Genomic DNA, 26,440 nt, shown 5'->3' on the forward strand with positions numbered 1-26,440 from the left:
CCCCCCCCCCACCGCCCTGCACCCGATCGTCGCTCTCCTCACCTTATCTGCTCAGCGATGCGGCCGTGTGAGGCGGGAGGGTTTGCTGCTCCTGTCGCTTCTGCCGGGGTCAGAGGCCATGACACGTGACGTCAGGGGCTTGGAACAGACGTGCGTGCCTGCGCGGGGCACGTCTGTTCCCATCAGCCCCTGGCCTGTCCGTCTCGCCCGGCCTGTTTAAAGGTAAATGACTGCTGTCAGCGGCAGGTCCGGGACCTGTTGCTGCAGCATATAGTATGAAGTACTGGCAGGGGGCCCTGCAGGGGCCCAAACTGTGAGGCCCAGGATGTGACCTGGGCCACTAGGTGGGCCCCCTAACATGCTGGGCCCCTGTGCAGCCGAACCGGCTGAACAGGTGATATGTCCGCCCCTGATACACAAACACATTGAGTTTTATATATATATATATATATAGATAGATAGATCTGTGTGTATGTATGTATATAATGTGTGTGTGTGTGTGTATATATATATATATATATATATATATATATATATATATATATATATAAAACTCAACGTATGTGTGTATGTTCCACAAAAACTTCCAAACGGCTAAAGATATTAACATGAAACTTGGCCACATGTTACTTATATGTCAACAACAAACATAGGATAGGTGATTTAACCCTTACTCACCCCCATTTGCCAGGGGCGGGGCTTATGTTTAAAGTCCTATACAAGTCTATGGGAAATATATGTTACTGCATAACTTCCAAACGGCTGGAGATATTTCGATAATACTTGGTCACATGTTACTTATATGTCCACTTAAAATATAGGATAATTAATTTAACCCTTAACTACCCCCATTTGTGAGGGTCAGGGTTTTTGTTTAAAGTCCCATGCAAATCAATGGGAAATGTATGTTCCCACATAACTTCCGTACGGCTGGAGATATTTCAATAACTGGTACACATATTACTGGACGGGATGGGAGGACGGGATGGGAGGACGGGATGGGAGGACGGGATGGGAGGACGGGATGGGAGGACGGGATGGGAGGAGGGGATGGGAGGAGGGGATGGGAGGACGGGATGGGAGGACGGGATGGGAGGACGGGATAGGAGGTTGGGATATGACAACAAAATATGGGGATGGGATTTGAAGTCAAAAGCTTCCTCCTTTGTTGATATTCCTCCCCAACAAGGATGAGGAAGGAAAAACTGGGCAACGTCGGGTACTCAGCTAGTGTATGTATATATATATATATATATATATATATATATATATATATATATATATATCTCAACGTGTGTGTATAGATCTATGTGTGTGTATTATCAGGTATAAGTAACACATTGGTCACCTGGTAGATCTTCTGCGGGGTTTGGGTGTGTATATATATATATGTGTATTATCAGGTATAAGTAACCCTTTGGTCACCTGGTAGATCTTCTGTGGGGTGTGGGTGTATATATATATATATATATATGTGTATTATCAGGTATAAGTAACACATTGGTCACCTGGTAGATCTTCTGCGGGGTGTGGGTGTATATATATATATATATATATATATATATATATATATGTGTGTGTATTATCAGGTATAAGTAACCCTTTGGTCACCTGGTAGATCTTCTGTGGGGTGTGGGTGTATATATATATATATATATATATATATATATATGTGTCTGTATTATCAGGTATAAGTAACCCTTTGGTCACCTGCGGGGTGGGTGTATATATATATATATATATATATATATATATATATATGTGTATTATCAGGTATAAGTAACCCTTTGGTCACCTGGTAGATCTTCTGTGGGGTGTGGGTCCTACAGGACAGGCTGGTTACTCACAGAGTTTCCACCTGATATTCCAGGGTCACCCTCTCCCGGGATCACAATGACATTATTGCAGGCGGCCATTACTTTGTATCATGTCCCAATCTACTTATGGTTGTATCTCATGGCCATGTCAGGTCATACTACCACACAGGTTAGGCCAGCGCCCGCGGTGCCTCATATTACCACATGTGTTTTCGGTGTAATTCTCTGTTGCTCCCGTGAAATCACAATCCACATGGGTGAATGTCAGTAGTTTCAGCATCTTGTTATATGAGGGTTTATGCTTGAGGTTCAGATGTTATGTATGTATAACTATCCTACATGTGTGATCTTTGCCTCTGTAGTCATATTTACCCTACATTTCATGGCACTTTGCATAATGCATAGGATAAGGTGTTTGGGTTGTTACACTTGGTTGCCATGACCGCAAATGTATCCCAAAATAATGCAGCACTGCCTAACCAGTCCAATTTGCAAGGTGCCAGCGCCCTGAACCTGATCTCTGTGTATATATTTATAGTATGTGTATGTATGTATATATTGACTGGTTTAACTCCTCACTAATAGGTCATTCCAGGGGTGGGATTCAAAATTTTAACATCTTCCCTAATTGGTGCAACTATCTTTTCTGCTCATATAAAACCTTCCACATGACTTCTCCTACTGTCTGGTAACATTTACAATATTTTTTTCTCAGCTTATGAATCATATATGAATATATGAAATAAGAAAATATGAACAATAGTAATGCTCCAGAGACAGATGTGAGCGGTGATGAGCAGTATAAGGAAGGCATCCCTACAAGGAAAGATTTGATCTATATTAATGCTCCAGATATAAAGGAAAAAGAAGAAGAGACAGATGTGAGGGATGATGAGCACTATAAGGAGGACATTCCTACAGGGAAAGATCTGATCCATATTAATGCTACAGACATTAAGGAGGAAGAAGAGACAGATGTGAGTGGTGATGAGCAGTATAAAGAAGACATTCATACAGTGAAAGAACTGATCTATATTAATGCTACAGACATAAAGGAAGAAGAGACAGATGTGAGGGGTAATGAGCAGTATAAGGAGGACATTGCAACAGGGAAAGATCTGATCTATACTAATACTACAGACATAAAGGAAGAAGAAGAGACAGATGTTAGCGGTGATGAGCAGTATATGGAGGACATTGCTACAGGGAAAGATCTGATCTATACTAATACAACAGACATAAAGGAAGAAGAAGAAGAGACAGATGTGAGCAGTGATGAGCAGTATAAGGAGGAAATTTCTACAGGTAACCATCCAGGTGAGTTTACCCCATAAACGCAGAGAAGAGTCACAGATTCTTTAAAGGGGTTATCTGATTTCACCATTCCTGAGATAAGGCATGCGGTGCACTAATATATAGTCATATACCTAGTAGAGCCATTTTTATTGATTTTTGATAATGATGAGTAAATGATGCCCCTTTTCCCCACAGCATTCCCAACCAGGGTGCCTCCAGCTGTTGCAAAACTACAACTCCCAGCATGCTCAGACAGCCCTTGGCTTCAAAGAAGCAATCTGATTAGTTGCTATGGGCAACTGCTCCACTTTTCCTATACCCAGTTTTTATTAAATCTCCCCCATAGTGCTTAAAAAAAGCCAACAACATGTATGTGGCAAAGTCAGCTCGACTCCATCCGCCTCAAATAATGCACCTGTGCAGGACATTCCCTTTGTTATTTCTTTGTAAGGCTATGTTCACATGGAAGTTTTCCAAAATGCCGGGGGCTGCCCTGAGATCCTGGGGCCCCCAGTGGTGGGGCCCCTGCGATCAAACATCTTATCCCCTATCCTTTGGATAGGGGATAAGATGTATAAAGCCGGAATACTCTTTTTGATATAATGTATATGATAGCGCATGGTCAATGGTATAAACATAAAAAATATTATTGATCACTTTATATACCTGAAAAAAATTAAAACGTGATGAAAAATTCCCATCAAAACAAAAATGGTCCTGATAAAAACTAAAGATCACACCACAAAAATAAGCCCTCATACAGCCCCGTATACGGAAAAATAATGGAGGTCAGAAGAGGCCAATTTTAGGCGTACTCGTTGTCATATGAAAACAGAAGCGGAAGTCTCCTCAAAGTTGCAAAATGGCGTTTGTTTTTATTCAGTTTTGCTCCACAAATATTTTATATTATTGTTTCACTGGAGATTTTTGAATATTAAAAGCGTTTTACGAGAAGAAAGATAATGTGCGAAAATGAAAAAATATTTGTGTACAATTTTTACAGCATTGTTTCCCAAACAGGGTGCCTCCAGCTGTTGCAAAATTATTACTCCTACCCACAAGGTTGGGTAATGATTTCCTTGTGACCACTAGCCCATTCAAATAAACGGGAACAGCTCTTGCATCAGTTTACCTCTGGCGCATTTGCAACAGCTGGACAAGTGTAAAGGAGGCCTTACACACACACATACAGTGGTTGTTAGGGAGAGGAGAGGGAGGAGCCGGGGAATGAAGTGTCACATGATCTGTGATGTTTTGTTCTCTCAGCTCTGCACTGAGAAGACGAAACATGTCTGAGGGCTGAGGAGACAGCCGTCCTGATCACATTCCACACAGTAACACAGTGACACTGAGGAAAAACGTAAAAATACTTCCAATTAGTAAGTTGCTGCTCTGTCCTCCCCCTCACTTATTAAATGTAATCTATGAAACCTGGATAATCCCTTTAAGCTCTGTATCCTGTTGGTCTTTTCTGTTGTAAATTCCGCCAAAACGTACCATATATATGGATGAAAATGTGACGCAGTTATAGGAAATAACACGCGTTATTCATTTATAATATGGATGTAGAGTGTGCGTATATATATATATATATATATATATATGTGATAAAATGATTTCTTACCTGAAGACTCCATGTCCTGGAGTCTGTAGGCTGCATAGATAGGTTAAAGGATTCTTCCTGACCCGGAATAGAAGTACTGATCGAGCAGTAATTCAAATTAACACCACCTTTCTATCAGGCATAAATCACCCAAGAACCAGAACACACATGTATAATATGAAGCAATAACATTTATTTGGGTTGGTAAATTTGTGCAGCCTATGGACTCCAGGAAAAGGAAACTTCAGGTATAAAAAAATTTCCCACTTCCTTGTCGTCTTACGATGGCACACAGATGGGACATGCAAAACAATGCAGACAACAAGAAAAATGCAAAATGACAATTTGATCCATAGGCACATGATACTTCTCTGCCCATGGTGTTGCTTTTGTAGAGTGTTCCTTCAAGGTCAGGGGAGAGGTAACCCCCTCTATGTCATAACAATGCCTTATAGTGTCTCTGATCCATCTCGATAGAGAAGCATACTCGTCCTTTTTACCTTTTTCGGACCATGAAATAAGACCCAGAACCCTTCTGACTGTCTGAAAGAGGCCGCCTTTTCCAGATAGGATATCACCGCCCTTTTGACATCAAGAAGATGATCTTTTCCGTGAGAATCCATAAGGACCGGTAAGACAATTTCCTGGTTTAGATTAGATATTATTGAAACCTTGGGGAAAAAACCTGGTATGGTTCTGAAGACCACCACATCCAGCAATAGTCTGAGATAAGGCTCTCTCCAAGATAAAGCTTTGAGCTCTCCAATGTGTCTGGCCAAGGTAATCACCACTAGGAATCGTGTCATGAGAGAGAACCATCTCACCGAGGCAGAAGATAAAGGTTCAAGGGGTTCTCCACACCACCTTTTTAACACCAACGGAAGATTCCAGGATGGAAGAGGATGGTGATAGCTGGGCCTCAATCTTCTTAATGCCCTGAAGAATCGGGAAGAGAGACGTGTATCTCCTAGATTCTTGTCATATCTGGAACGCCAAAATATTGGAGGGCTTCCTAATATTAATGTAATTCAGTGCTCAAAAAAATAAGATAATACATCCTAGATCTGAATGAATGAACTAATCGTATGAAATACTTTCGTCTTTACATAGTTGAATGCGCTGACAACAAAATCACACAAAAATTATGAATGGAAATCAAATTTATCAACCCATGGAGGTCTGGATATGAAGTCACACTCAAAATCAAAGTGGAAAACCACACTACAGGCTGATCCAACTTCATGTAATGTCTTTAAAACAAGTCAAAATGAGGCTTTAGAGTATGTGTGGCCTCCACGAGCCCTACAACTCCTGGGCATGTTCCTGATAAGGCAGAGGGATGTCCTCCCAGACCTGGACTAAAGCATCTGCCAACTCCTGGACAGTCTGTGGTGCAACGTGGCATGGTGGATGGAGCGAGACATGATGTCCCAGATGTGCTCAATTGGATTCAGGTCTGGGGAACGGGCGGGTCAGTCCATAGCATCAATGCCTTCCTCTTGCAGGAACTGCTGACACACTCCAGCCACATGAGGTCTAGCATTGTCTTGCATTAGGAGGAACCTAGGGCTAACCGCACCAGCATATGGTCTCATGGAGGGCTGTGCGGCCCCCCAAAGAAATGCCACCCCACACCATTACTGACCCACCGCCAAATTGGTCATGCTGGAGGATGTTGCAGGCAGCAGAACGTTCTCCACGGCGTCTACAGACTCTGTCATGTCTGTCACGTGCTCAGTGTGAACCTGCTTTCATCTGTGAAGAGCACAGGGCGCCAATGGCGAATTTGCCAATCTTGGTGTTCTCTGGCAAATGCCAAACTTCCTGCACGGTGTTGGGCTGTAAGCACAACCAACACCTGTGGGCGTCAGGCCCTCATACCACCCTCATGGAGTCTGTTTCTGACCTCATGGAGTCTGTTTGAGTGGACACATGCACATTTGTGGCCTGCTGGAGGTCATTTTGCAGGGCTCTGGCAGTGCTCCTCCTTGAACAAAGGGGGAGCTAGCGGTCCTGCTGCTGGGTTGTTGCCCTCCTACGGCCTCCTCCACATCTCCTGATGTACTGGCCTGTCTCCTGGTAGCGCCCCCATGCTCTGGACACTACGCTGACAGACACAGCAAACCTTCTTGCCACAGCTCGCATTGATGTGCCATCCTGGATGAGCTACACTACCTGAGCCACTTGTGTGGGTTGTAGTCTCATTCTACCACTAGAGTGAAAGCACCGCCAGCATCAAAAGTGACCAAAACATCAGCCAGGAAGCATAGGAACTGAGAATTGGTCTGTGATCACCACCTGAAGAACCACTGCTTTATTGGGGGTATCTTGCTAGTTGCCTATAATTTCCACCTGTTGTCTGTTCCATTTGCCCAACAGCATGTGAAATTGATTGTCAATCAGTGTTGCTTCCTGAGTGGACAGTGTGATTTCACAGAAGTGTCATTGACTTGGAGTTACATTGTGTTGTTTAAGTGTTCCCTTTATTTTTATGAGCAGTGTATAATGTAAATAGGACCAGAGCGTTTTTTGCACATCTGACCACTTTCACTTTAAGCATTAATAACTCTGGAATGCTTTTACCTTTCATTCTGATTCCGAGATTGTTTTTTCGTGACATATTCTTCTTTATGTTAGTGGTAAAATTTTGTCGATACTTGCATCATTTCCAAAATTTGATGAAAAAATTTAAAATTTTGCATGTTTCTAACTTTGAAGCTCTCTGCTTGTAAGGAAAATAGACATTCCAAATAAATTATATATTGATTCCCAAATACAATATGTCTACTGTAGGTTTGCATCATAAAGTTGACATGTTTTTACTTTTGGAAGACACCAGAGGGCTTCAAAGTTCAGCAGCAATTTTCCAATTTTTCACAAAATTTTCAAAATCAGAATTTTTCATGGACCAGTTCAGGTTTGAAGTGGATTTGAAGGGTCTTCTTATTAGAAATGCCCCACAAATGACCCCTTTATAAAAACTGCACCTCTAAAAGTATTCAAAATGACATTCAGTAAGTGTGTTAACCCTTTAGGTGTTTCACAGGAATAGCAGCAAAGTGAAGGAGAAAATTCTAAATCTTAATTTTTTACACTCGCATGGGGTAAAGGGAGAAAAATCCTCTCAAAATTTGTAACCCAATTTCTCTCGAGTAAGGAAATACCTCATATGTGTATGTCAAGTGTTCGGCGGGCGCAGTAGAGGGCTCAGAAGGGAAAGAGCGACAGTGGGATTTTGGAGAGTGAGTTTTTCTGAAATGGTTTTTGGGGGGCATGTCACATTTAGGAAGCCCCTATGGTGCCAGAACAACAGAATACCCCCCACATGGCATACCATTTTGGAAACTACACCCCTCAAGGCACGTAACAAGGGGTCCAGTGAGCCTTAATACCCCACAGGTGTTTGACGACTTTTCGTTAAAGTCGGATGTGTAAATGAAAAAAAAATTGTTTTCACTAAAGTGCAGTTTTTCCTCAAATTTACCATTTTTATAAAGGGTAATGAGAGAAATGCCCCCCCCAAATATGTAACCCCATCTCTTCTGAGTATGGAAATACCCCATGTTAGGACGTAAAATGCTCTGCAGGCGAACTACAATGCTCAGAAGAGAAGGAGTCACATTTTGGCTTTTGGAAAGCAAATTTTGCTGAATTTATTTTTTTGGGGGCATGTTGCATTTAGGAAGCACCTATGGTGCCAGAACAGCAAAAATACCCACATGGCATACTATTTTGGAAACTACACCCCTCAAGGAACGTAACAAGGGGTACAGTGAGCCTTAACACCTCACAGGTATTTCACGACTTTTTGTTAAAGTTGGATGTGTAAATGAAAAAAAAAAAATTTTCACTAAAATGCTGTTTTTTCCCCAAATTTTACATTCTTAGAAGGCGTTATAGGAGAAAATGACCCCCAAAATTTGTAACCCCATTTCTTCTGAGTATGGAAATACCCCATGTGTGGACGTCAAGTGCCCTGCGGTCGAACTACAATGCTCAGAGGAGGGGCGCCATTGAGCTTTTGAAGAGTGAATTTGTTTGGAATGGAAATCAGGGGCCATGTGCATTTACAAAGCCCCCCGTGGTGCCACAACAGTGGACACCCCCACATGTGACCCCATTTTGGAAACTGCACCCCTCACAGAATTTAATAAGGGGTGCAGTGAGCATTTACACCCCACTGGCGTTTGACTGATCTTTGGAACAGTGGGCTGTGCAAATGAAAAATTACATTTTTCATTTTCACGGACCACTGTTCCAAAAATCTGTCAGACACCTGTGGGGGGTAAATGCTGACTGCACCCATTATTACATTCCGTGAGGGGTGTAGTTTCCAAAATGGGGTCACATGTTGGGGGTTCCATTGTTCTGGCACTATGGGGGCTTTGTAAACACACGTGGCCTTCAATTCCGGACACATTTTCTCTTCAAAATCCCAATGGCGCTCTTTCTCTTCTGAGCATTGTAGTTCTCCCGCCGAGCACTTTACATCCACATATTGGGTATGGTCTTAGAAATGGGGTTACAAATTTTGGGGGGCTTTTTTCCTATTTTCCCTTGTGAAAATGAAAAATTTAGGGTAACACCAGCATTTTAGTGAAATTTTTTTTTTTTGCATTTTCCCATCCAACTTTAGCGAAAATGTGCCAAACACCTGTGGGGTGTTAAAGCTCACTATACCCCTTGTTACATTCCGTGAGGGGTGTAGTTTTCAAAATGGGGTCACATGTCGGTATTTATTTTTTTGCGTTTATGTCAGAACCGCTGTAAAATTAGCCACCCCTGTACAAATCAGCAATTTAGGCCTCAAATGTACACTCTCACTCCTGAGCCTTGTTATGCGTCCGCAGAGCATTTGGGGTATTTCTGTACTCAGGAGAAATTGCTTACAAATTTTGGGGGTCTTTTTTTCCTTTTACCTCTTGTGAAAATAAAAAGTAAAGGGCAACACCAGCATGTTAGTGTAAATTTTTTTTTTTTACACTAACAGGGCTGCTGTAGACCCTAACTTTTCCTTTTCATAAGGGGTAAAAGGAGAAAAAGCCCCCAAAATTTGTAGTGTGGCCCTAAACTGTTTCCTTGAAATATGACAGGGCTCTGAAGTGAGAGAGCGCCATGCGCATTTGAGGACTAAATTAGGAATTGCATAGGGGTGGACATAGGGGTATTCTACGCCAGTGATTCCCAAACAGGGTGCCTCCAGCTGTTGCTAAACTCCCAGTATGCCTGGACAGTCAGGGCTGTCCAGAAATGCTGGAAGTTGTTGTTTTGCAACAGCTGGAGGCTCCGTTTTGGAAACACTGCCGTACAATACGTTTTAAATTTTTATTGGGGGGGGGGGGGGACAGTGTAAGGGGGTGTATATGTAGTGTTTTACCCTTTATTTTGTGTTAGTGTAGTTTATTGTAGTATTTTTAGGGTACATTCACACTGGCGGAGGTTTACAGTGAGTTCCCTGCTAGGAGTTTGCGCTGCGGTTTGCCACAGCTCATACTTGAAGCAGAAAACTTACTGTAAGCCTGCCCGTGTGAATGTACCCTGTACGTTCACATGGGGGGGGGGCAAACCTCCAGCTGTTTCAAAACTACAACTCCCAGCATGTACTGACAGACCATGCAGGCTGGGAGTTGTACTTTTGCAACAGCTGGAGGCACACTGGTTGGAAAACCTTCAGTTAGGTTCTGTTATCTAACTCAATATTTTCCAACCAGTGTGCCTCCAGCTGTTGCAAAACTACAACTCCCAGCATGTACTAATCACCGAAGGGCATGCTGCGAGATGTAGTTATGCAACAGCTGGAGGTATCGCAACTACAACTCCCAGCATGCTGGGATTTGCAGTTTTGCAACATCTGGAGAGCTACAGTATAGAGACCACTGCAAACTGTGGCCCTCCAGATGCTGCAAAACTACAAATCCCAGCATACCCAGACAGCAAACAGTTGTTTGGGCATGCTAGGAGTTGTAGTTTTGCAAGATCTGGAGGGATATAGTTCAGAGACATATAGTGGTCTCAAACTGTAGCCCTCCAGCTGTTGCAAAACTACAAATCCCAGCATGCCCAAACAGCTGTCTGGGCATGCTGGGAGTTGTCATTTTGCAACATCTGGAGTGCTACAGTATAGAGACCACTGTATAGTGGTCTCGGACTGCAGCCCTCCAGATGTTGCTAGGCAACTTACCTGCTTCCGTCGGATCCAGGGAGCCTGCTGCAAGTCATCGCCGCCCGCTGATCTCAGACACCGATCGTCGCCCGCAGCCTCGCCTGCAGGGTAAGTGGACTCCGGCGCCGGTCCTCTGTCGTTTCCCCGTTCTGCCCCGCCTATTGTGGGTGGGCAGAACGGGGAAAACAAAAGTTAACCCCCCTCCCCGCCCCCCGATCTGCTATTGGTGGTTGCGTCTAGACCACCGATAGCGGGGTGGCACCCCTGCCACCTCACTCCTATCCCTTCAGGGGGATCGTGGGTGTCTTAGACATCCGCAATCCCCCTTATATTCCGGGTCACCATAGACCCGTAATCGGGCCTTGATTCAGCTTGTGTGGGAAGCATCGAAAGGGGATTATGTGATGTTCCCTTTGGTCAAATCTTCTTCTTCCATCCAGATCAAGGACGTACGTGTACGTCCGTGGGAATTTCGGTCCCTGCCGCGCGCTGGGTTGGGGACCGGACCGGGGTGACTGCTGATATCGATCAGCAGTCACCCCGCGCAAATGCCCAGCGGGGTCATGAGACCCCCCCCATGTCGGCGATCGGCGCAAATCGCAAGTGAATTGACACTGCATTCATAAGGAAATTCCACTCCTTTCTCTTCATGAAGGGATTTAATAGTCAAACTATGAAGCTTTTATTGATAGAAGCAAACAGACATGACAGAATGACAGCTTCCAAAATGTAAAGAACAGTAGTCCAGAAACCAGACTTAACACACAGAACTTATATCGGTACATAAGCAAGCCATATGGATGATAATAGCATCCAGAACAAGAATAGATAATAAAAGTATGACTGTCAGTTAAAAAAACAGAAAGATGCAAAATAATGAGGCCGAGCGAAATTAATCTGGAAGTGGTCGACACCTGCAGGAGTACATACAGAAGGGGTTAATAAAGAGACAGACAATGAGTCATATCGGGGCAGTGATTAGAGGACAGCCAGGGGTCCCATAGAGCAGTAAAAGTATCCACAACATCTTCCCTAATAGCCGACAGTTTTTCATATAACAATATAAGATTAATCCTAGAAACTACATCCTCTCATACATATACATATACATATACATATACATACAAATACATACTCTCAGTACATATTGTTTCCATTGAGTTGCGATATGTATTCTAGTAGCCAGCAGGATATATTGAGCAAGGCGAAATAACTTATGTCTCATCCTATTTGGCCTGCAGCCCAGTAGGCAGAAGGCAGGTGTCCGGGGAACTTTCACAGATAATACAGACTCAATGAGGTCCAGAATTTGCAACCAAAACATAGAGACTATTGGACAGGACCACCATGTATGGTAGATTGTACCCCTCATGCCACAAGCACGAAAACATATAGTGGGGATACGGAAGGGTAAATAGCATGTAATCTCATCTGAACCAAATAGGTCCCATGGACTTTAAGGGCCGTTTCTATCAAGGACACCTGCCACCTGTCCTTGCCTAGAACTGCACAGCCTTCACGCCATTGTGCAAGCGACATGGTGGTATGTAGATCATTTTCCCTCTAACATAAACTTTAATTTAGTGTCAACTGGCGGAGCATTGAGATGGGAGTATAGTAAGGACAGCTGGCCAGGTAGATCAGGAGTATAGAGAGAACGAGCTTCAAAGAAAGTAGGATGAGGAAGCGCAAAGTGAAGAGCCTGGGTACGAAGAAATGAGAAAATCTGACATGCTCTGAGTAACTCAGTAGTGGGGACTGCATGGGACAATCTAAAAGATTCAAATGTAGGAAGCGTATTTCTCGTAAGAAAATCATAGAGTCTAGTAAGCTTAGCTGACATCCACCAGGAAAAGTTTGTAGGAGAAAGACCAGGAGGAAACAGAGGCATAGAGAACAGCGGGAGAAGAGGGGATACTGAAGATTGCAGGGAGAATTTGAAACGAACCTGACGTCAGAGAGACAATGAATAAAGAGACACTAGTGCCGAGGAGGGTAGAGACTGGGCACGAGGACCACATGACGGCTGCATAGGTATACGGTGCCAACAAGGAGTTCTCCAGGAACACCCACTTAGGGGCACCAACAGCTATGTTTAAGGCCAGCTGGGCCAGGCGTGCGGCATAATATTTCAGAAAGTTAGAGACTGATAATCCACCCAGTGATTTATGGAAATGCATCACATTCATAGCAATCCTTGGCTTGTTAGAAGCCCAGATATATTTAAAGACATCATTTTGCAGGGATAGGAGATCAGACCTAATCACCGGGATGGGAAGGGAGCGGAAAAGGTACAAAAGTCTCGGAAGAATAACCATTTTTATAACATTAACCCTCCCCAGCCATGACTGGTAAGGATAGGACCACGTAGCTAAGTCCGCCCTAATAGTGCGATAAAGCGGAATAAAGTTACTTCCATACAGTGTGGACAACGAGGGAGTAAGTGTTATACCAAGATAGGAAAGGCCATGAGAGGAGTCTCGAAATCCAAAGTTAAGAGAGATAAGCTGCCTTACAGAGGGGGGAACATGACAGTACAGTGCCTTTGATTTATGAGCATTCACTTTCAGGCCCGAGTGAGCGGAGAAAGCGGTAAGGACATCAAAAAGATTCGGCAAAGACACCAGAGGCTCAGTCAGCGTCAGCAGGAGATCATCTGCAAATAAATTTGCCTTATATTCAGCTCCCGCAATTGATACCCCCCTAATGCTAGGATGAGCTCTGATTAGGGTCGCCACGGGCTCCACAACCAGGGCAAATAATTCTTGGGATAACGGGCAGCCCTGGCGAGTGCCCCGACCTTTCCGCAGAGGGAGAGGAGAAGTGGAGGGCAACTTTAAAAAGGCCGAGGGAGATGAGTATATGTGACGCAAAATTTGGACAAAGGAACCTGAGAACCCAAACTTTGTAAGCACCGCAAACAGATACTGCCAAGATACACAATCAAACGCCTTTTCTATGTCAAGCGATAAAACTAGTAAAGGAGTGTTTGAAACGTCCGCCCAATGGATAATATTCAGCACCTTCCTAATATTGTCAGGTGCCTGGCGACCAGGTACAAAGCCTACCTGATCGCGGTCAATCAAAGAAGGCAGAAATCTGTTTAAACGGGCCGCCAATATAGAGGTTAACAGTTTGGAATCCACATTTAGTAAAGATATAGTGCGAGAGTTAGCTGTTTGGAAGGGATCCTTATTCGGTTTAGGCAATACAGTAATTAGGGCGTCCAAGAATTCTGCGGGAGGGGTGGCAGAGGACCTAAGAGAATTAAACAGGGCCACTAAATGAGGTAAATTTCTTGTAGTAAGCAGCCGTAAGGCCATCAGGGCCCAGGGATTTACCCGATTTCAATTTGGTGTCACCTCCTCAGGGGTCACCGGGGCATTCAGGACCTCTCTGGCGTCAGTGGAGAGTTGTGGAAGCGAAACAGAGGAGAGAAAACGGGTGGGTGGAGAAGGAAAAGAAGAGGAGCGATTAGGTTCAGTGTACAGAGTCGAGTAATAGGAGTGAAATGCCGAATAGATTCAGTCAGGGTGGAAGGAGGGACACAGCTGGAGGCTATGCACTCTGTTAACCGATGTAGTCTTTTTCAACATAGCAGCCAACAGACGGTCAGGCTTGTTGGCAAACTTGTAATAGGTGGCCTTAGTCCACCTCAGAGCCTTCTCAACCACCGTCGATTTAAGCACGTCCAGCTGAGTACTGGTGTCCTGTATCTGTCTGAAAAGTTAAGGAGTAGGTTTCTGTTGGTGAGCAAAAATCAAGCCATGTAATTTAGCCTAAAATGCCAGTTGAGTCCCGGTCCGATCACGCTTGATGCCAGTGGTTAAAGAAATAATGCGACCTCTAATATATGACTTATGAGAGAACCATACCCACTGAGGGTGAGAGTCAGGAAGTTCATTCGTCAGAAAGAACGAGCTGAGGTCCTCCTCAAGCTGTCCCTTCACTCTAGGCATGGTTAGGAACAATTCATTGTCGCCATCTAAAAGGGTCTGTGAGAGGGCTCATAAAATTAAGGGCCACTAGTACCATATCGTGATCCGACCAGGCCGAAGGGACATGACTGGCATAGAGCAGCAGAGGTAACATATGGGTAGTTAGTAAAACCCAATCAATTCTAGTGTAATGTGTTGACCCGGGGAATAATAAAAATAACTTCATGAAGGGATTTAAAGGAGAACTGGGGCCCTAAGTTTTTTAAGTCGCCCCTGTGCCTGGGCTGTAAAAGTTAAGAAACAAACTTTAACTCACCTTCCTACGTTTCCCTGTTGCAGAGATATCAGTGTCCCTCCGGTGCTACTGGCTTCATAGGCTCGAAATGTCACACTGATGTCCTGCCTCGGCCGGTGATAGGCTGAGCACACTGTCATGTAAGGAGCCCAGGCCCCGCTTCTCCCTGCTGCCCGGGATCCTTACATGACAATGCGCTCAACCTATCACTGGCCGAGATAGGACATAGCTGCGGCCGGCGATACGCTGACTGCAGTGTGATGTTTCGAGCCTAAGAAGCAGGAAAACAAGCAGCAGCAGAGGAATGGGATGCCAGTATTGCCGCAACAGGGGAACGTAGGAAGGTGAGTTAAAGAGTACCTGTCATCAAATCATATGTTCTAAACTAACTCAGATTATATTCCCTAACTACTCCTAACACCCCTTCAGCCCTTAAAAAGAATTTCCGTGCTTTAGAAAGCTGTGTATCATACCTTTCCCCTTGCTGACATTGTATGAGCTCCCGGCAGGAGATAGTGGGCGTTCCCCAGCAGGTGCCAAGTCACTGAAGCCTGCGAGAGCTGTGCCTCGCCATGCCCCGCATGCACTACCTGAGTTTGGACTTCTGCAAGTCCTAGTGGAGACCAAACTAACTGTTTGACTTGCATCAGGGAGCAGAACAGAGTCACCTAGTGGCTGTTTTTTCAATGACATTAAAAACATATGAAGGTTGAGAATTTTAACAACAAGTAAATAGCAAAGTGATGACAAGTACTCTAAAGTTTTTATTTTTATTTTATTATTATTTTTTTTAGTTTTAACAGCCTGGGCACAGGGGGACTTAAAACATTTGGGCCACAGTTCTCCTTTAAGGATTTCCTTTAACTGGGGATGAAAAATAGATGAGAGAGGAAATGGAATGCAAACAAAATTATTTTTAGATGGCACATCTCCTCCCCAGTGTTAAATCCATAATGATCTTCTGGTGGCATTGGATAGGACAAGTGCTCTGGAGGAGAACATTATGATGTCCAGTGGGGCATCACATAGGAACTCCGAGGTGGATTTTAAAGTTGAGAGATTCTCCAACAATTCTTAGCGTGGAATATTGTCTTCAATATCCTGTGATAATTCAGACAGACAAATGCGCAGGGCTCTTGTCACTGGCTAGGACACGCTTCCTTATCTGCGGGGGGCTCCTCGAAGAGCGCGCTGACCTGAGCCTTTCTACTGGCTCGACAGTATTCCCGGTGGGCCAGAGAGCACAGAAGCTGTGCCAACATGATGCCGGCCCGCTGAAGAAGCAAGACACCTCACCTGATCGGCCAGAGAGCACCAATATGCTCATAATCCCAGCCATCACATTGGGCGCAACAGAATAAGGGGAGGCATGTTCTGTAGGGAAGCCTTACACCATCGTATACCGCCACAGCATGCATGATGAACGACTAGGGAAGCCCCCAGTATACAGCTATTTTCCAAAGGATAAGGGCCAAGGGACCAGGATAACGCCCAGTATACAACATATAACAAGTCATCCCAGGGACCTCAGAAACCTGAGGTATATTTGCTTCTGTTTAACTTCCTTCTTCTTCCGAGAAGAAAACAGAATATACGTGTGTTCTGGTTCTTGGGTGATTTATGCCTGATGGGCAGGTGGGGTTAATTTGATTATTGATTTGTATTCTGTATATTTACTGCTAGATCAGTACTTCTATTCTAGGTCAAGGAGAATCCTTTAACCCATCAGTGTGCTGCCATAGGATGCCCAGGAAATATATGGATGTAGATTATAGTTGGGATATGGACATGAAATATACTTATTGGATAGAAGGACTGCTGCATATGTCCCACCATCCCTGAAGAGTCCCCGTTTGTCCTACTTGTTACAGAAACATCCCAGCTCAGCACTGTAAATGATTTCACCCTGACTGTGCCCCGCTCCAACCCAGGATATTTATTACATATATTAGTAACTAGCAGGGGTGCACAGGGGAAGGGGGAGGGCTCAGCAGGGGCCCTGGGAGCTAATAGCAGGGCAGCATTATTCCGGGCAGTGTTTCCTTCCAAGCTCCTCCCCCTGTGACCTACACTTTTCTCCTGTTCTGTGCAGCAGTCGGGTCAGTGAGGGGAGGGAGGGGGAGGGCGCACATCACTGGGAGGAGATACTGAGTTGTATTCCTCTCTTGATCTTTATGACCTATGGCAGTTCTCTTAACAGTGTAGCTGACCATTCCTACCCCAACAGCTGCCCTGTCTGGGGCAGTGATCTGGGGTGCCTCAACGCGTTTGCCGGCTATTTTCACCGCAGCCCAAGCCCTTTGATATGGTCTGTGGCTGACTTGACTCTGCTCCCGATAGAGGCATCCTATGGCAGGCTGTACCAACAGATCGCAGATCTAATGGATCAATGCAATATATATAAATGTACTGCATTAATTTGTATGAGCAATCAAATAATTGCTTATACAAGTCTTCTAGGGGGACTAAAAACTGTATAAAATAAACATTTTCTAAAGTTGTTTTTAAAAATATACATCAAGTCCCATCAGAGTAAGCAAAAATAAACATATTTGGTACACCACATGCGTAATTATCCGAGCTATTAATTATAACTTTAATTATGCAACATAGAGAATGGTATAAATGTAAAACAGATACAAAACAGAACAGTGTCTTTTTTGGTCACATCATAGCCCAGAGAAAATAGAATAAAATGTGAACAAATAGGGATAAATACTACAGATCGTGATGCAAAAAATCAGTTCTAACACAGATCCATAAACCAAAACTAAAAAAGTATAGAATGTGGCTATTGAAAGCAATTTAGTTTTCATGTTTGTTATATTTAAAAGTAGGTCACCAAAAATAAAACAATGGCTCACGTATAATGTGGCCACCCAATAACTACCACCAAACAATAGGCCACACAATACCAAAAACTGATGATCAATTGACTTTATTAAACATATATTTAAAATGACAGACAATATTAAAAATGGATGTTAGGCAAAGCAGAAATTGGAATAGAAAAATGAGGGGTATACTCAAAATAATATCCATATGCGGTCAGGGAACACGGATATATCCATATGCGGCCAGGGAACACAGATATATCCATATGCGGTCAGGGAACACATATATCCATATGCGGTCAGGGAACACAGATATATCCATATGCGGTCAGGGAACACAGATATATCCATATGCGGTCAGGGAACACAGATATATCCATATGCGGCCAGGGAACACAGATATATCCATATGCGGTCAGGGAACACAGATAGATCCATATGCGGCCAGGGAACACAGATAGATCCATATGCGGTCAGGGAACACAGATAGATCCATATGCGGTCAGGGAGCACAGATATATCCATATGCGGTCAGGGAACACAGATATATCCATATGCGGTCAGGGAACACAGATATATCCATATGCGGTCAGGGAACACAGATATATCCATATGCGGTCAGGGAACACAGATATATCCATATGCGGTCAGGGAACACAGATATATCCATATGCGGTCAGGGAACACAGATAGATCCATATGCGCTCAGGGAACACAGATAGATCCATATGCGGTCAGGGAACACAGATAGATCCATATGCGGTCAGGGAACACAGATAGATCCATATGCGGTCAGGGAACACAGATCTATCCATATGCGGTAAGAGAACACAGGTATATCCATATGCGGTCAGGGAACACAGGTATATCCATATGCGGTCAGGGAACACTGGTATATCCATATGCGGTCAGGGAACACAGATATATCCATATGCGGTCAGGGAACACAGATATATCCATATGCGGTGAGGGAACACAGATATATCCATATGCGGTGAGGGAACACAGATAGATCCATATGCGGTCAGGGAACACAGATATATCCATATGCGGTCAGGGAACACAGATATATCCATATGCGGTCAGGGAACACAGATAGATCCATATGCGGTCAGGGAACACAGATAGATCCATATGCGGTCAGGGAACACAGATAGATCCATATGCGGTCAGGGAACACAGATAGATCCATATGCGGTCAGGGAACACAGATAGATCCATATGCGGTCAGGGAACACAGATAGATCCATATGCGGTCAGGGAACACAGATATGACAGTAAATAGAGTAGTGCATATCATAAATGAATAGCTGCAGGAATGCCAGCTCAATGTGAAAACACTATTAACCGAACACGAATGGAATAAAAAGTACAAAAGTATATAGCAGACTGTGCACCCTGTAGCGAGATACCCCACCTCAAGCCCCGAACGCGCGTTTTCGCCCTTGGCATCGTCAGGGGGCATGTTTGGTTAAGTGTTTTCACACTGAGCTGGCATACCTGCAGCTATTCATTTATGATATGCACTACTCTATTTACTGTCATATCTGTGTTCCCTGACCGCATATGGATATATCTGTGTTCCCTGACCGCATATGGATCTATCTGTGTTCCCTGACCGCATATGGATCTATCTGTGTTCCCTGACCGCATATGGATATATCTGTGTTCCCTGACCGCATATGGATCTATATGTGTTCCCTGACCACATATGGATCTATCTGTGTTCCCTGACCGCATATGGATATACCTGTGTTCCCTGACCGCATATGGATCTATCTGTGTTCCCTGACCGCATATGGATCTATCTGTGTTCCCTGACCGCATATGGATATATCTGTGTTCCCTGACCGCATATGGATATATCTGTGTTCCCTGACCGCATATGGATCTATCTGTGTTCCCTGACCGCATATGGATCTATCTGTGTTCCCTGACCGCATATGGATCTATCTGTGTTCCCTGACCGCATATGGATCTATCTGTGTTCCCTGACCGCATATGGATCTATCTGTGTTCCCTGACCGCATATGGATCTATCTGTGTTCCCTGACCGCATATGGATCTATCTGTGTTCCCTGACCGCATATGGATCTATCTGTGTTCCCTGACCGCATATGGATCTATCTGTGTTCCCTGACCGCATATGGATCTATCTGTGTTCCCTGACCGCATATGGATCTATCTGTGTTCCCTGACCGCATATGGATAGATCTGTGTTCCCTGACCGCATATGGATAGATCTGTGTTCCCTGACCGCATATGGATAGATCTGTGTTCCCTGACCGCATATGGATAGATCTGTGTTCCCTGACCGCATATGGATATATCTGTGTTCCCTGACCGCATATGGATCTATCTGTGTTCCCCGACCGCATATGGATCTATCTGTGTTCCCCGACCGCATATGGATCTATCTGTGTTCCCTGACCGCATACGGATATATCTGTGTTCCCTGACCGCATATGGATATATCTGTGTTCCCCGACCGCATATGGATCTATCTGTGTTCCCCGACCGCATATGGATCTATCTGTGTTCCCTGACCGCATATGGATATTATTTTGAGTATACCCCTCATTTTTCTATTCCAATTTCTGCTTTGCCTAACATCCATTTTTAATATTGTCTGTCATTTTTAATATATGTTTAATAAAGTCAATTGATCATCAGTTTTTGGTAATGTGTGGCCTATATTTAAAAACTATACAAATTATGTATTCTTTTGATTGCACCGGCCTGATGAATGAAGATAACTTGTCAATTTTACTGTCCTGTAAATGGCATAAAATGATACCAAAATTGCAAAATTTAATTCTTGTCCATTTTAATTGTTTTGCGGTATATTTTTATGGTGATATGAATGGTGTCATTACAAAGTACAATTGGTCCTGCAAAAAAACAAACCCTCATACGGCCCTATAGATGAAAAAAATAAAAGTTATGAGTCTTTTAAAGCGAGAAGGGACAAAAAAAGAAAATGCTGGTCGTTAAGGGGTTAAGGTTATTACTTAAAAATTAAATCTGTTTTCTTCTTGGCAGATGACTGTACCAGGAGATCAGAGGAGAATCTTATATCTCCAGATTATAAAGCAGATGATGATATCACACAAGATACATATGAAGAACATTCCATTATCCCAGATACACCCTCAGCCCTTCACAGCCAAGATCTCTCATCTCATCCTTTAAAAACAGTCCTATCATCTGATGTATCACAGCAAAATATGAGGAAGCCATTTTCGTGTGCTGAATGTGGGAAATGTATTACTCAGAAATTAGATCTTGTTAAACATCAAAGAATTCACTCAGTAGAGAAGCCATTTTCATGTTCAGTTTGTAGAAAATGTTTTTCTTATAAATCCAATCTTATTCAACATCAGAGAACTCACACAGGAGAGAAGCCATTTTCATGTTCAGAATGTGGGAAATCTTTTTCTAAAAAATCTAATCTTATTCAACATCAAAAAATTCACATAGGCGAGAAGCCATTTTCATGTTCAGAATGTGAAAAAAGTTTTTCTTATGAATCAAAACTTATTCAACATCAAAACATTCACACAGGAGAGAAGCCATTTTCATGTTCAGAATGTGGGAAATCTTTTTCTAAAAAATCTCATCTTATTCAACATCAAAAAATTCACATAGGCGAGAAGCCATTTTCATGTTCAGAATGTTGGAGATGTTTTATTCATAAATATGATCTCGTTAACCATAAAAGAACTCATACAGGAGAGAAGCCATTTTCATGTTCAGAATGTGGAAAATGTTTTTCTAATAAATCAAATCTTATTCAACATCAAAAAATTCACACAGGAGAGAAGCCATTTTCATGTTCAGAATGTGGAAAATGTTTTTCTTACGAAACAAAATTTATTCATCATCAAAAAATTCACACAGGGGAGAAGCCATTTTCATGTTCAGAATGTGGAAAATGTTTTTCTATTAAATCAAATCTTATTCAACATCAAAAAATTCACACAGGAGAGAAGCCATTTTCATGTTCAGAATGTGGAAAATGTTTTTCTCATGAAACAAAATGTATTCAACATCAAAAAATTCACATAGCGGAGAAGCCATTTCCATGTTCAGAATGCGGGAAATGTTTTATTCAGAAAGGGGATCTTGTTAAACATAAAAGAACTCATACAGGAGAGAAGCCATTTTCATGTTCAGAATGTGGTAAATGTTTTTCTATTAAATCAAATCTTATTCAACATCAAAAAATTCACACAGGAGAGAAGCCATTTTCATGTTCAGAATGTGAAAAATGTTTTCCTTATGAAGCAAAACTTATTCAACATCAAAAAATTCACACAGCGGAGAAGCCATTTCCATGTTCAGAATGTGGGAAATGTTTTATTCAGAAAGGTGATCTTGTTAAACATAAAAGAGCTCACACAGGTGACAAAACATTTTCATGTTTAGAATGTAGGAAATGGTTTACTCTAAAATCACATCTTGTTCAACATCAAAAAATTCACACAGGAGAGAAGCCATTTTCATGTTCAGAATGTGGGAAATGTTTTACTCAGAAATCAGATCTTGATAAACATCAAAGAGCTCACACGAGCGAGAAACCATTTTCATGTTTAGAATGTGGGAAATGTTTTACTCTAAAATTACATCTTGTTCAACATAAAAAAATTCACACAGGAGAGAAGCCATTTGCTTGTTCAGAATGTGGGAAATGTTTTACTCAGAAATCAATACTTATCAGACATCTAAGAATTCACACAGGAGAGAAGCCATTTTCATGTTCAGAATGTGGGAAAGGTTTCGCTCAGAAATCAAATCTTATCAGACATCTAAGAATTCACACAGGAGAGAAGCCAATTCCAGGCAATAAATGATGCAGGTAACACATCTATATATTAACCATGTACATAGGATATCTGACATTTATACATATATCATATACTGCATCTCCAAACTTGTTCACCAATTATTAATAAAAGTTTTCTTTTAGAACGTAGTCACCGATCCAGCGATGTCATCACTATAGTTTACATGGTAGGAAAAGAGTGTGATATATGGTTGTGATATTCACTGCTCCTCATGGAGAAGACCCAACAGGCATAATCCATGGGGAGCTGCTACTGGAGACCCAAACACCTCAGAGAGAAGGGACTTATTCCAGTGATGAAGAATTCCAGGACATGACCAGATTAGAGACACAAAATCACTTCTATCTTCTGGCTTCTAGGACATTATTCTGATGGAAGAACTTTACACATTATAAAAAGTCCTATAGGTGTTGGGGAACATTTATAGACAATTGTTGGCCCCGGCTGTCATGGCGTACCATAGAAGATGAATGAATATCGCTCCATAGTGTATAATATCCAAGAAAGAATAAATATAATGAGGGAGATTTATCAAAACCTGTCCAGAGGAAAAGTAGCTGAGTTGCCCATAGCAACCAATCAGATCTCTTCTTTCATTTTTGAAAAGGCCTCTAAAAAATGAAAGAAGTGATCTGATTGGTTGCTATGGGAAATTCAGCCTGTTCCCTCTGAACAGGTTTGATAAATCTCCCCCAACATCTCTTACCACAGGTCGTTCTGCACCGTACACCACAATGGCGAGATTGTCAGCGTCCCTTGAGAAAGTCCATCAAGCAGACGAAACGTACGTTGGAGCGGGGGGTGACAGGACCCTACTATGGGCAAGTGTAACAGTGCATGGTATACGGTACACTAACTGTACAGGGAGTGGTACATGTTCACTCAGCACTGTTAGGCTGCACAGTAGTGGAGGATAAGGCCCGGGCCCCCTATAGGCCCATTATATGAAGTCAGACCTACATATCACTTCTAACTCTATATTTAATATACGTCTGTATAGAAATAATCCAACTGGCACCAGAAAGCCTTCAAAATAATTGGAACAATGTCCAAAGCCCGCAATGCGGGGGACCAGGTGTGTCGGCAAGAGTGGATACAGTAGGATACAGGTAATAGAAAAAGTAACGTTGCACTCACCACAAGACACAGCATGAATGTTTTCAAATACGGGTTTATTCGTAAATTCGAAGTTCTATACAGTCAAAGCAGGTTGAAAGAAGGGAAGCAGACATCAGCTCTGTGGAGCTGGCTGAGTGCAACGAATCGTTTCGCAGTGAAACTGCTTGGTAACGACTGACAGTCCATGTCAGGAACTGTTCAGAGTTGGATCAAATCCTCATAGCAAACCTCTCCTGCTCTGGACAGTTCCTGACATGGACAGAGGTGTCAGCAGAGAGCACTGTGGTCAAACTGGAAAGAACTACACAACTTCCTGTGGAGCATACAGCAGCTGATAAGTACTGGAACAGTAAAGATTTTTATGTCTGCCGAGATCAGTCTGCCGAGGCATTCCTAAAGGGCAGTATTTACGCATGAAACGCAACTGCTCCACAGACTCGGAATTCATATAACAGGCTGCAGACTTGCGTAAGAGATTTAGGGAAGGTGGGTATCCTGACTGGGTTTTAAGAAAGGCATTTCAGGAGGCCAGTTCTAAAGAACGGAATTCACTTCATACACCCAAACAAAAAACATCTGATAATAATAAGATTACACGCCTAGTGGCCACTTTTGATAGTGGCACCCCAGAGGTCAAAGCCATTATTGATAAATATTGGCATGTTCTTTTGATGGACAAGGATCTGCAGGAGGTCCTGGATACGCGCCCGCAGATCTCGTTCCGACGGGGACGAAATCTCCGAGACAGAGTTGTCCACAGCCACTTCTCCAGACCCAGTCAGGCATTAACCTGGCTGGATCGTCAGCGGGTGCATTGCATGCAGGCATATAGCAGTAACTAAGACCTTTAGTAGTTCCGTCACAGGAACTGATGTATGAATTAGTTACGGCGGCGCCTGCGCATTGTATCGTGGGCGTCGCATAGCAATGATCGACGCTCCGCTCGGCAGCGATGACACGCCCCCGGAAGTGACGCGGACTCACTCAGTGACGTCGGCATCTGGAAGCCGCGCGCGCGAATTGAGCGTGGTAGCGTCTGACCTAGGTAAGTGCTTTAAATAGGCCCCGTTGTCACTGCCTCCAGCAGCGGATAACAGAAGCCATAGCTGGGCATACCGCCACTGCAGATGCCAGCCTCTCGCTGACCACCTTCGTGGTATCCGTGAGTCCATACCCAGGATCATGGCTCTGCCCTGGGTTAATAGCACATCGCTTTCCCATACAGTATATTGTGTAATTATGGGTTGTCTATGAATGGTGGATGTAATGGCGATGCATTGATTATGTTTTGTGCACTTTATTGAACTTAATGCACTTTATTGGCCGTGGCTTCTAATCGTATTATATGTTTTTTTGCCTTGATTTGAATTCTTCTGTATACGATTGACTACACTGTGCCTTATATCCCCTGACGAACCCATTGACTTGGGGGAAACGCTTTGGGCAGGTTTACTTGTTTTCATAAGTGTAGGGGCTGACAAAGGGGTAGACCGGGGCAAGGGTCGTCCTTTCAAGGACGAGTGCCCCGACAGTTCCCTGAGCGAGCAGGGGTAGCAGCACATCTCCCCATTAGGGTTTTTTAGGGTTTCCATCCCTACCCTCCCTGGACGTTTCTACATATACCCCTACCATCCCCTGACCACTGTACTCTGGCCAATTTTTGACACGGGCTCGGACTGCTATATCAGCTTTCTTGGTCTCTGGGTCATTTTTTGTGACAAATTTCTGTTGTTGTGTTGTCAGTGGGGTCTTGTGGTTTTAAACTGCACAATAAATGTTAAGTTTTAAATTGTTATAGTCCTTCTGTGAATTACAACTGGTGCCTTTAACTTTAAGCCACCAATTTTGACTGCTGAAGAGACCTCGTCACCTACAGTAGTTGATGAATGAATATATTGAGTTTTATTTATTCACTAGCCGAGTACCCGGCGTTGCCTGGTTTTTCCTTCCTAATCCTTGTTGTGGAGGAAAATAAACAGAGGAAGCTTTTGACTTCATATCCCATCCTCATATATTGTTGTCATATCCCAACCCCATATCCTGTCCTCATATCCTGAACTCCTATCCCGTCCTCCTATCCCGACCTCACATCCCGTCCTCCTATCTCGTCCTCCTATCCCGTCCCCCTTTCCCGTCATTCATATCTCGACCTCCTATCCAGACCTCCTATCCCATCCTTCTTTCCAGTTATTCATATCCCGTCCTCCTTTCCAGTCCTTTCCCGTCCTCCTATCTCAACCTCCTATCCCATTGTCCTTTCCTGTCCTCACATCCTATCCTATCTAGACCTCCTATCCCGACCTCCTATCTCAACCTCCTATCCCGACCTACTTTCACGTCCTCCCATCTCGACCTCCTATCCTGACCTCCTATCTCGACCTCCTATCCCGACCCGTAATATGTGTACCAGGTATTGAAATATCTCCAGCCGTACAGAAGTTATGTGGGAACATACATTTCCCAATATATTCAGCCGTTTGGACGTGATGCTGGAACATACACACACATTGGGGGAGATTTATCATTAT

General features: G+C 43.4%; 3 protein-coding genes across 3 annotated transcripts in view; all 3 read left to right on the forward strand.

Annotated features, from left to right (window-relative positions):
• Positions 1 to 22,945, forward strand: part of LOC130296610 (zinc finger protein 345-like) — a 632,251-nt gene extending 609,306 nt beyond the window's left edge. The window contains exons 3-4 of the mRNA XM_056548337.1: positions 2,533 to 3,134; positions 20,989 to 22,945. Of these exons, the coding sequence (XP_056404312.1) occupies positions 2,570 to 3,134; positions 20,989 to 22,799 (2,376 nt within the window). The 5' untranslated portion in view covers positions 2,533 to 2,569 and the 3' untranslated portion in view covers positions 22,800 to 22,945. The remainder of the gene's footprint in view (positions 1 to 2,532; positions 3,135 to 20,988) is intronic.
• Positions 1 to 26,440, forward strand: part of LOC130296708 (zinc finger protein 260-like) — a 473,195-nt gene that overhangs the window by 295,717 nt on the left and 151,038 nt on the right. The gene's annotated exons all lie outside the window — the stretch shown is intronic.
• The window catches only part of LOC130296437 (oocyte zinc finger protein XlCOF7.1-like), a 327,909-nt gene that overhangs the window by 217,176 nt on the left and 84,293 nt on the right, over positions 1 to 26,440 (forward strand). The window lies entirely within an intron of this gene.

The sequence above is a fragment of the Hyla sarda genome, chromosome 1 (genome assembly GCF_029499605.1).
Source record: "Hyla sarda isolate aHylSar1 chromosome 1, aHylSar1.hap1, whole genome shotgun sequence".
NCBI classification, from domain to species: domain Eukaryota; kingdom Metazoa; phylum Chordata; class Amphibia; order Anura; family Hylidae; genus Hyla; species Hyla sarda.